This window comes from Anopheles maculipalpis, chromosome 3RL, assembly GCF_943734695.1.
Source record: "Anopheles maculipalpis chromosome 3RL, idAnoMacuDA_375_x, whole genome shotgun sequence".
Lineage (NCBI taxonomy): Eukaryota > Metazoa > Arthropoda > Insecta > Diptera > Culicidae > Anopheles > Anopheles maculipalpis.
Genome location: NC_064872.1, coordinates 29,591,553 through 29,604,332, shown reverse-complemented (window position 1 = coordinate 29,604,332; position 12,780 = coordinate 29,591,553). Strand labels below are relative to the sequence as shown.

Here is a 12,780-nt window from a genome sequence, read left to right as displayed (position 1 = left end):
CAAGTTCACGCACCCGAACGAATGATCGTCTCAGCAAAACACGACTCGAAAGGCGCCACCCCGCACGCGACACAAGATCAAACTGCAAACGCAGCAAAAGGTGTACGGCAGAATCGAATCTGACCGTGCCTAGAGAGAAGCGAACACTTGTCATCCGATGTTGTCGTTCGCTAACGTAAAACTGCAGTACATGGACGATCATTTCACTGCTAGCTCATCAACAACATGAGCTGACGCGCGCAGCTGATCACCTTGCGCATTCGCACTTGTCTCTCATGGTGAGCTGAGACCTGATATACAGAACTCACATCTCATGCTGTAATTGATGACGGTTCCTCTTGGATGATGGAATATTTCTCGCACGAGCTGTATAATGCATTGGTAGGATTATTCTGACCCTTGGGAATATGATCTTCTCCCGAGAGGATAGCTACGGACGCTGGTAGCGGAATTGCGTTCATCAGCTGCGATGTCCGTGAGTCATACGCAGACCACCAAAACAAACGCACGATCGCACCGGGAATTGAGGTTCCCGTCAGTGGTTGCGCTTCACTCGATACGCGGTTCGGTTCAGAAAGGTTTCCGAACGATTACATGGAGCTAGAGGAGGTACAGAAGCGGCCGAACGGGTGAATCTAAATATAAATAAACTCTGACGCTTTTTAAACCCGAATACGGGTAGCAGACATGCAGGATGATCCATTTAATTGGTAGTGTCGCGTGACAACCGAAACCATGAACTCGCTAGTTATCTTTTTCAACACACAACTGAGAACGATAGGCCTACAATGTTGTACGTAGGATTATTTATTCTCCTCCGAGGGAGAGAGAAATCCCAGATACTCTTATATCAATCATCATCGTGAAAAAGCTTGACCTTTCATCGCTAATGTCGTTACTAGACACTTTAAACTAATTCGGCTGTATCTTCATGGAAACGATTCAAAAATAAATAAATCCGCCAACAAGTGTGTAAACCCATCCTCGGAACCCTAGAGCCTCTTGATAATTCAAGGCCACAGATATTGTAAATAGCAACCATGTTCTCTTCATATCTTTTTTTCCCTTGGGCCCAACACCACTTGTTGCCATCTTCGACCCCATCAATCAGTCCGGGAATTTGATCTAATTCCGGCAGACGCAATCTGAACTCCATATGTTTAGTCGCCCACCCGAGTGGTGGATGGGAAACTATGAGAAAATTGTACTACAAATATGCTTCCCACCCTGAATCGGTTGTCCAGTTTAGATTTGTTTGTCTTTTAACTCTTTGATCGTAGGAACTTCAGAAGGGTTCAATAGAGCTGTTGAAATGGTGACGAAACTTGCACAGAGTTTCATTTCTTTTAGAAACTGGCAAGAAAACCCGGAAGTAGGAACAAGCTAATGATCTTAGCTTTAATATACTAAATATTGCAGCAGAGCTCTTTCGTTTACAATATTGTAAGCCATTGTTTAGAAGGAAATGTTCAGGATTAAAGAAGAAATTTGTTAAAAACTTTTCATTATGTGCTGACTGACTTACTGCCTTTCAAATTTCAAAAACGCATGGCACCATATGAGACTCATCTACGAGATCGATTGTCTAGTATACGCAATGCCGTTTCTGCGCTGCCACCTATCACACAACAGCAACCGTGGCGGTTAGAAAAACATGACGGAATTCAGCATTGGAGAAAAAATCTAACCCAATGCCACACGTTGGCGTCCAAGACTATACCCGACTGGGTGTCGCTTGCTTTGAGAAACATGCTATGCTCGTCGTCGTCTTCTCGATTCGATTAGCATGCCGGTTGAAGGAAGCAGACACTGTAGGCAATAAGGGACCTGTTTTGTGTAGCAGACGGCACAGTGGCCAGTCGCCACATACCAACCCGGCATTCGAACGATCTCTCGGCAGACCGTACACAGACGATGCATGCATCCCTTTGCGCAGACGCCATTATCGAAATGAAGCTGCTGTGAATGCCATTTTTATGCTTTTTTTTGCCTGTTTTCGGTCAAACATCTTTTAAGATGCAACGGGAGCTCAGCAATATAGCTAGAAGAGCTTTGATTAGATCTTTTCTATTGTGCAGTATAATAATGGTCGTTAGAATGTAGGAAACTGATGACGAAATTGCGTCAGCAGCAGTACAATTTGAGAGGAAAATTAATCATACTAAGGAACATGTACCTCCATTGATGCTGTTTTCCTTGTTCGCTTCTTTATCTTTCAGAATATGTGCCGCTAGCTTACCTGCAATGAAAAATATGGAATGGAAAACTTTATTAGAATTTTGTATAACAGCTTTAAAGAAGACATGTTTAATTGCAGACAATCGTTTAAATCTAATCAATAAAATTCAGTAATAAAAGGACTGCATAGTAACTCCAAAATCGGCACCTAAATACCTCAACCCACATCATGACCCAGATTTTCACCAGCCGCAATACTTTTACTCGCCAAAAACTGCCAACTGGCTGGCGCACCATCTCATTTAGGGCAATCGATCCGATGCGAAAAGACCTACATTACAAGCAAGAAACAGATTCGATCGACAGGCCGAACCCCGCCACGGTTTCATTATGCTGTATTGTTCCCGTTTTTTGTCTGCACGCTTTTTCCTTCCATCAAAACACCGCCTATAAGTCTCATGACATTTTGGTTCACAGCGTTCTGATATGTGGTTTGTGTTGCAAATTGGGATAAATGACGTGTAACGTACGGAAATTTTTTTACGAGCTTTCTACATGAACCATTCTTTGTTTTTCGCATGGATGTTTGAAGCAAGGGGGGTTCTTCCCTCTTGAGAGGGAAGAACGCCAAAAGTACTGAGCTCACGAAGTACAACAAAAGGCTTTGATTGGGATGTATTCAATCACGCATGCACGAGTAATTAATTTTTATGCAATGAGACGCATCATATGAATTTCAAACGCCACAAGCTCACAATTTCCAAGTGCAATTTAAACACGCACTTGATGTGTTTGCATGAAAATCCCATCATTAACCCGAAAAGCTCTGTGGACGTAATCTACACATGTCTACAAACCTTCTCCAGAAAGCGAAATTGAATTTAAAAAAAAAACCCCTTTTGGCCACGCAGAGCGCCACCACGAGATGATGCACTTTCGTACTTTACGCATCGGCAAATAAAACAACGCGTCTTGTTTCCTTTCTTTCCCCCCTCGTATACCTACTTTTCGCTGGATTTCGTTTGGCTTTCTTCCACGGAATGAGATAGATTAATGAATTCATTACGGCGACGAGACTGGCTGACGTTCTTCAATCGTGTAAATGCACGCGAACCACTGCGGGAGAGTTCAGTTTTTCCTCTTTTTTTTTTTTGGTCTTCAGTGTCTGCGCCACCCTTCGTCAAAAAGATTACAATCTTTGGCGGTGGGTGCCGTGGGTGAGAGTATCAAATGGCAGACTGGGCGTCAGGTCTTGTCGCGCTTTTAACGATGGACGGAAGAAGTCACTCCGATGATGTTTGCCGCCGGTTTTGTTGCACCAATAAAACGATTCACTTGTTTTACACGAGAACGGGAAATGGGGGTTAAAAAACGCACACACACAACTTTGCTGGGTACACTCGCTTGCAAACTGGATAAGAAAAAAAGTTTTACAGCTGAACTAGCGAATACTTCATTAGTTTTATGAGTGAACAGTCTTCAATATGAGTTTTAATTGAGTTTTGCAGGCCTATAGTCTACTAGGATGAGACAAGAAAGTGGTGCATCGAAATCGATACGTTATGTTCGTTGAATCAGCTGAGATGGTTGCTGATTTTTCCAGGAGTGAGAAATCACGTGCACCGCTCACACACAACAATGGGATAAGCTATCGCTTTTCGGTAATTCACATTAAGATACTCAAGCGAAATGTTCTTTCGTCAAACTTCACAATTCACAAGTGCACGCACGAAGTCAGCAAAATGCCCACATTTGCCAAATAAAACACAGCACACCACGGGGAAAAAAGGACACCACGTAGGATTTTGACAGAAATGACATCCGCATCGGAGTAGGCAGTAGAACAACACTCCGCACACACTCGAACAAAACGCCGTAATCCTCTCTTGTTGCACACTGTCTGGTGGCGGTAGTCGTAGTAGTATGTGTCTGGCCGCCCGGTTTCCATGGGCGCCCTCGAACATGTGCACTAGCATGCTCCTTGGGAAATAGGACGAAGAAAACTCCCGGCTTCCCTTACTCCCAATCTTTCCAAAACCCACACTCACACATACAATCATACCGTCACAAATGCATCGAGCAGGGTGAAACACAGCACCCAAATACCACTCCACTGTGAACCGAAGAACCCTTCACTTTCTAGCGTTCCGTGGAAATTCGCCACGGTGAAAGGCGTATGCATGTGGTGGTGGTGGTGGAAGAGAAACACAAAGGTGAAAATGCTATGAGAAAAGTGTGCGCGCGCACGCAAACACACACACACACACCATTCGTGGATTGCGAGAGCCGACTGCAACCACGGAAAAGCGTGGAAAACAGAGCAAACGTTCCTTCGACGGCTCTCATATGAAGGACGCCCCTGTGTGTCTCGATGGAAAACTGTACGACGGCGAACACGATGAGTCATCAGCACCATTTGCATCGTCTCCTTACCGATTAATACTCCCCAGACAGATTTTCCGCTCGCAAGCGATGGAGATGTTTTTCTCCGTGTTTTGATGTTTCGGAAAACAAAAAAAAATGGTGCGGCGGAAAACTCGGGCTAGAGATGAATGAGAAAATTGCGACAACTTGTCGCTTGGACAGGGTGTTTCGTTCAATAGTAGGAAAATCCTTTAAAAGGTGTATTTTTTCTTGGGTTATACAAGAAAACAATTTGATAAGGCATTGTTTGTAATTAAACTATGTAATGATTGAAGCCTGACAATATTACTCACAAGTCAAGGTTAAGCAACGAGTTAAGATTCTACTAACGCACCCAACGCCCAACAGACGATACAAATCGTTGAAATTGCTCCCATTGCATACAAAACAAGCCGGCATTACATTACACCCCGCATAAATTGGATGTGACAAGGTCTTTTCCGACAAATCTTAGCGACCACGCCACCACAGCCCCTTAACGTGTACCGTATACCGCGTGTAGGAGACATAGAGGCATTGTCCTAATGTCGGTCACACCTGACAAGGTTGGTAAAAATGTGTTCCGGTAGCCAGTTACTTGACTAACTATAACTTTGATGAATTGTTTTCAGACAATTCAAAGATAAGCTTATACACTAGCTTCTCTTTCCAAAGCTTTGCTCCAAATTTACACTCTACTATATTTTCTTAAGTATTTTCTTAAAGCAAAACAAATATTTTCTTCAATTATGATAAAATTTTGTTGACTTTAAAGAAAACAAGAAAATATTGTAATGTTTGTTCTTAGTAAACCATGGTTTTGTAATGATTATTATTTGAGCTACAAAGAGATGAAAATTTAAAATATAGCATAACGGCTAAAGACTGTCACCAAGAATTTATTTTGAAGTCGTAAATCTTTAATAGATTATATAGATTACAAAAATGATGTTTAAATAATACTTACTATTTTATGTCACATTATCACCACGTATTCGTGGCTTGGCGTATATTATAACACGAAAGAACCAACATTCCGTGCAATGGGTCTTGTACAAAGACTTAGAGAATAGAATATATAATGAGAAATTGGCAACCTTTCATGGTAATTGCTTTCAATTTAGACAAAACTTGTCAGTTTGTCATAAATTCATCTAAAATTTCACCTATTTGGAATCAAAAGTCAGCTCCAAAGCCCACATATATGTTGAGTTTCGCGCAAACTGGCTGCCATCCGATTTTAATACAGGCTCAGGACAACGCTGGGACTGCAAAGAGCCTTTATAGTCCCGGTACACAGATAAGCCTCCGAGACTTGGACTTAGTCCATGTCGAGGGATAGATGCTCACGAGGATTTAAACCGTAATTATCGAATTACAATGTAGGCAATAGGTTACTACCATCATGCAGCGAATGAGATTTGTCAGTGGACTGGTCATGTCATGAGAAAGATACCGAACGATCCAGCCTATAAAGTCACTTTAAACCATACCTAATCAACTGGAATAACAAAGCGGCAGACAACGCTAGATCGGGAGCTGAATCGCGGATTATTTCATCTGCTTCGAATCTGTTTCAGTGCCTGATCAGTAAATTAATCCTTTCCTTGAATATTTTCTTAACATACAAACCGTTACAGTCTCATTTTTAGCATATATTTATTAAGGTCTTAGAGAACTGAATGTCTTAGAAAACTGAACACTAACAAACACCGCGCTACTAACAGCTCCAAAGATTTCCGGAACTATCGTATCCAAGCTACAATCTGTTTGATTCACCAGACGCATCAAATGACGTATATAATATAAATCAAGTCAAAAGAATGATACATTTATCAGTCTCGCAAATGACTACCAACTAGCGAGCCAGTCGGCAGCATTATTAATGCAAACAAATGCACCATTCCCATAATGCCCATTTTAGCAACGATTGTTTGCCCAACAAATCATTGAACACCGACGCGATGCACCCTCACCGACTGCACTGGCGAGAAGGAACCGCGACCGGTTAAGTCGTGCAATGGCCGAATGGCGGCTATTAGCATTGAATACGTAGAGGGCCTAATAGAGCGTAAAATACCAACATAAGTGGTAAGCGCTCGCGGTGGGTGGCTCTCGATTGCTTGGACGATACCGCCAATGAGCTACAATTAATCGAGTTTCCGTGGGGAATAATTAATTTATCGAGGTCGGTCTATGTGGTCAGGGAGATCGCGTAATTTTGCAATTGGCGATTTCAATACTGGACGAACGGACGGACCGGCTCTGCGGTGCAGAAACAAACGTGTGTAAACGGGTGTTTAAAGTTTGGCACAAAGTTGCAAAAGGGAAAGCATTCTTTAAGGCTTAAAAATAATTTGAAATTTTTCGTTTGAAATTCAATCCTTACACGGTGCTGGAACTAGGGAAGGAAAATAATAAAACCAATGTACAGGAAACGTTGTACATCACATTCTTCACTTCTGTGTCATTAAAATCCCAATTCAGACATTCTGGTTTGGTTCCTTCTTGGGCCATTTAATGATCACATCAACGAGTACCACAACGGATTGAGTGTGACAGTCAAGATTCTGAGCGGTGTCATCGTGTCTTCGATGTCTCTTTTCACAAAATTACGCTCGTTGAATTCGGTCTTAACGATCGACTATGCCACCATTCCCTCCGGTGAAGAGTGTGTTTATCGATTCACATCGGAAACGTCAATTGAAACGTCCCCGAAACGACAGTTGTCCCCCTTCAACCAAACGAAGGCATTGCTTTCTTGAATCTGTACGCCATAAGATGCGTTGACCTCGGCCTCAATCACCTCCAGGGACTTGTTGATAATGACCAACATCCACTCCACGCAAAGGAAATAATTACGATCAACGACAAAAACACAACAATGCAAACACTTATCGTTACCTTTTATTTTTCTCGGAACCTTCAGCGAGCTCCAGAGGTGTGTCGATGATGGTGACGTAGGTTTCGTCACCACCAGATACTCCTGTTCCGGTCGGCAGAGGTCAAAGTCACTGCCACCGGGCGTCGATGATTTGAGCTTGTTCAAGCGGTTCTGCTGCTCACAGAAACGATTACTACGCTTGAGCTCCTCCTCCAGCAGTGCATCCTGCAGCCGCGTCCTGGTCAGATCGCCGGCACGATGGCCATGCCCGTTCTTCACGCCGAGCTCGTTGTGTCCAACGAGTTCCGTGCGGGTGTTGGTTGGTATCGTGGTGAGCTGGTGGTGCTGCAGCTTGCCCGCACCCGGCTTCTTGCTGCCACCGGTCACTAACCGCCCCATCGTTTCGACTCTTAGCATATGCTCCAGATAGAGCGCTTCCTTAGCGGTACACATAGTACTTTAGGCACGTCGTTACCACCGACACTTGCAGTTGCACAACTTGCAGCATAATTCGTTACCCGCGACTTGCCTTACACGGTTGGCGCACCTCTTGTTCAATTCAACGCACTTGAAAGCCCTTGTTTGCTTTTTTTTTTGGGTTATGCCCTGGAATACTATTACACAAAACAATCAGCTAGACACACGGAGCGAAAATGCGTTCCACGGCACCTTTCGGACGTTCGTTTCTGTGGCACAGATGATCCAGAAAAGCGGATCCAAACCCACTAAAACCACCAACCAATCAATCAAGTGGGTCGAGACAGAGCACTTCATAAACTGTACACCGAGCCGCGTACGTCAGTAATTCGGGACACACTCAGCACTCTCATGCGCAGCGTATGCACACGCACAGGCACGGTTTGGGCCACACAGTGCGAACTGGATCTTGGAAACTCTAGCAAAATTTTCACCCATATACGAAGTTTCCGTGGAAACTAACCTGCACCAACCACTCACTCGGGCGTGCGTCAAGTTCCACGCAAACCAACATCCACAACAAACAACCAACGATACCGCGGCGCGCACAACCGTTCGTTTCGGCAAGGTGATGAAAACTAAGGCTCAACTTTCTTGGGCACCTGTTTCACCCCTTCTGCCAGTTTTTCTTCTTCTCATTCACAACCGCTGCAACGCTCTCTTTGGACAGCAGCAAATTTCTTTGAAAATTAGTTTCGATATACTGCTCATCTAGACCTCCAGATTCAATGGATAGAGCAGCGACGCATCTTACGCGCCAGTAACTGAGTAACTGAGCGTAAGGTGTGCGTGCGTAGGAACTGCGAACTACGCGCATACGGTGGCGAGGTTATGCGCGTACGCAGCGCAACAGGCAGAGCGAGAGAAACACCCAACAAGTTGCGGAGAGTCTTTGAGTGTGGATCTCTTCAAGAAACATTGCTTGCTCCCAATGGGGACTGTTTACTCTTAGGCACGTGCGTCGGAAGCATGGTATGCGCAGTGAAATACAAGTCCCTTGCGTACGTGCGTTCTATTCCCGGTAGCATTGCTCGGTATTGTTCCTGAATGCTTGTTTTTTAGGGTTTTGTGGTTGGTAATGAAGGGTAATTTTGGATTTTTTTGGTTTTTTTTTTGCTGATAGAGTGAACAAAATGGTATTAAAACACGAAGTTGAACGAATCTCTTGAAAAATTATCTTCTAAACGGGAAATTGGCCACGGTACGGTGGTGAGGCGACAGTTCCGCAAGTCTTCACAAGGCAGAACCTTGGTTCAAAGCTTATCCGGAACGTTCCCATGTGGTGAACCAACAACGTGCTATCAACAAGTATCAACTTAGCCAAGCCAATCGATGTATGCCGTGATCTACTTGGTTGTAAAGCCAACACGAAGAAGAAATATATCAAGAAGTAATGCTTGGACGATTTATGCACTCTCCTCTGGATGAATTTACAAATTCAAAATTTTCTTAAAATTTCCCATTGTTTAGAAATCATCGATTAAACCCATCATCTGATCGAAATTTGCAAGCATAATTAGAGCAAACAAAATTATTCGCTCATGACCTCGTCCATCGGTCCGTCTCGTATAGTCTCATATGTTCGTACCACTGATTATCATTATTATCTATTTGGGAAATCACACTAAAGAAGAAAGAATACCATAACAAAAACACACAAAAAAATCGCACACCAAGCTAATCAAAACGATTTCCAAATAATGATTTGAACCGTTGGGCTAACATAACGATTTCCTACGCGAGCAAATATCGGTTATCTGGGCCTGGGGGAAATCTGTCAGATTTGCCCTAGTCTCGCATTAAACATTGGCTCGAAGGTTGTGAGGAAAAGTGCGCGCGATGTTTCTCTCCAACGCTTAAACATGGCAATTTGCAACCAGCGAACGAATTACTAGCGACCGATCAAATCGACCCAATGATGATGATGATGATGATGATGATCACGATAATGATCATGTGTCTGCAGACATTTCTCCACAAATTTCGATTTCAAGAGCAGAAACGATACAGTCCCATATGCCACACCTCAGCCACCGTGTGTCTCTTTGGACGTCAAATTGTGATGATGATTTATTTTCTTTGCCTAAACGCCAGACCAGACGCGTTTCTTTAAAGCGCTGCACCTTCCAAACCCCTCAACTTCGAGAGACAGCAACATTCATCGTTCAAAGCGAATGCAATGCAAAGGTTTTTTTTCATTCGATTATAAGCGAAACTTTGAACGCCGGAAAGCGCTGTTAATTCGATCTGCCGCTCCGGTGCCGCGAACCAACTCCATAATTTCGTTTATTAATCTTCACATCAATAGCAAACCCCACTCCGTCTCGAAAAGCCGCCTTTTAAAAAAAACTCCAAATATCCCAACAGCAAATAACAACAGATTTATCTTTCGGCGTCCTTCAAAAAAACAAAATGTGGCCCAGATGACGGATAAAGCGCTTGGTAAAAGCGCTAACAAATCGAAGGAAAAGCTGCGGCGTACATTTCCACTGCTCGAGTGAGTGAAGAGCAGCAAACAAACAAAAAAAAAAACAACGTCCCGCACACGGACCAAAATCGAAACATTCCATTACGAAAATGAAATCGAAAATCTACACAATCGCTGATGTGATCTTCGTGTTAAATCGCGCACCCCCAAATACCCGCAAATACGCACCTAGGGCGCGCGCCTGCATCACACGAAGGTTTTAGGCTAAGCGATCGTTGGGATTATTCGAACCTACTGGGCGATACTGGGCTAGGCGAAAGTTGGGAAAAACAGCATTATGAAGCAAGCGGAGGAAAAGTAAAACCAGCCTCAACTTCGTTGCTGCCGTCCTCGGTCCAGAGTGCAAGATAAATGCAATGATAAAGCGCATTAAATCATTGTTTCTGCGCGCTCCCAGCTTTGCAGCTCCATGTCTTGTGGTGAAATCGGAGGGTTGCAACGTAGACGTGGTTTGTAATTGTTTCCTTTTCAGCCAAGTGCGAATGAATATTTATGCTGGCTGGAAAACTGGTGTCGTAACAGGGTGCGAGCCTTTGCGGTGGAATGTCACCCTGGATGAGCTGGTCAGGTGTTTTGTGGAGCGTGTGTTCTTCATTGTTCCAGTAGGAGTCTACGGTAGTTATGACTTTAAATCATTTTTATTGAGTCACTATCTCGTTACACTCGAAATAAAGCTATTATAATCTGAGTATAAAAACCTCCATTTTGCTGGAAAACGAATTCAGTGGTTTATTATTTCAACACTACATTTCGCTATGCGAATGCGAAGAAGCTACAGAAACCCTCAACTCCAACTCCTGGAGCGAATGAACTTTGCGAAAAAAAAAACATTACAAACTTGCCTTACCCGCAAACACACACACACAATTACATCGTTCGACCACCCTCAGATGGCCACGTGCATTGAAAAAGTAGTAAAAACCGACACCATACCGCACAATATACGAGACAATAAACAGCTTCCCAAAGTTGCTCCCAAGCCGGCATCAACGCTGTGCGCGGTAGGTTTTCAAAAACGGCCCCGAACGACTCCGTTAGCGGCTCGTTTGCACCAATCAGGTGTGGAAGGTTTGTGGCCAGACGCATATAAGAGCCTTCCAGACACATCAGATTCATTTTGTGATTGGCACGACTCGAAACCTCGTCCAGATGCGAACGGGCGATCTTTAGTTTAAATATTTACATTTTCACTACTTTCGGTCTGTAGCTGGCGACTTTGCTACTTAGTTGAGACATCGTAGCACGATGGTATCATCGGGTGAATCTCATTTCTCCGCTGTCGGGGGTTTTGTATCGCGAAATTAAACTTTCAATTTCCGTCATAAAGTATGCGAGCGCAAGCATTCCCTTTTTTAAAAGCAAACTATGCCGATAAATAGTACATCGGCCACCGAAGTCCCAAGTAGGGTTGTAAATGTTTAGAGAAATGGATGTGTTGTTCGGGCTTTTTTTTCATAAATAATAATGCAACCCGTGTTTTATTTGGCTTTGATCGGTGTAACATTTCAACAAAAACATTACACACTCTCTGTAAACACCTTCCAACCGATTGAAAATCGTTCCATCAGCGAAGACAACCGAAGTAAATGAACGAGTAGATGTAGCGGTTTATGCTGATTTGGAAAACTAAATAAACGTACAGCGATCGTCAACAAAAAGCATTGGTCCAAGGAAAGTAAAACTCAACCAAACCACACCATACAAAACCCGAGGTTCGCATGTTTAATTCACACTCTTTAAAAGCGAAGCCTCCCATCCAAACACACACACGAGCACGTGCGCACTCGCGATTTTTATTCCATTGCCGCACATTTTTCATTGCCCGTGAAGCGCCCAGTCCTGGACGAAGTGCTGATTTTGTCTGCCTGCCTACTTAAACGGTCGCGTATTTTGCCCTAATGGAAACATTTACCTTTTTTTTTTTTTTTCAACCGGCAAAACGTCGTCGCACTGTGAACTTGACGAGCCGGAAAAAGGAAACAAGAAGAAAAGGAAAATAAAATTTCAAGCCATAACAAATGAATCGGCTGCTGCTCTGACACTGACTTGACTTGGCTAGTCTTGGCGTGCCGGGTTTCAAGAGTTGGAACTTGGCTGTGAAGAAATATTTCCGATTTCTTAGCATTCTTGTGATTTGTGGTTTCCGGTTTGTGAGCGGGTACGCGTGAAAGCGCCATAATCTAAACAACAACTAATCTTGCTTTTGTACAAACATTTTAACGACTTCTAGAAGAATGTAATGTATAAGCATAAAACTATGGTTATAGTGAGTCGATGATCAAAAAATGATTTTAAGGCAAGCCCCGAATCCAGCATAAAATAAAGTTTGATGATCGTTCTAGTAATGAAG

The 12,780-nt window shown here is 43.4% G+C and overlaps 2 protein-coding genes across 2 annotated transcripts in view; one reads left to right on the top strand and one right to left on the bottom strand.

Moving 5' to 3' along the window:
* LOC126565520 (transmembrane protein 242) overlaps positions 1 to 12,780 on the top strand; it is a 479,972-nt gene that overhangs the window by 117,414 nt on the left and 349,778 nt on the right. The window lies entirely within an intron of this gene.
* LOC126565936 (uncharacterized) overlaps positions 1 to 12,780 on the bottom strand; it is a 111,703-nt gene that overhangs the window by 17,873 nt on the left and 81,050 nt on the right. Inside the window, exon 7 of the mRNA XM_050223136.1 lies at positions 2,177 to 2,239. Coding sequence (XP_050079093.1) covers positions 2,177 to 2,239 — 63 coding nt within the window. The remainder of the gene's footprint in view (positions 1 to 2,176; positions 2,240 to 12,780) is intronic.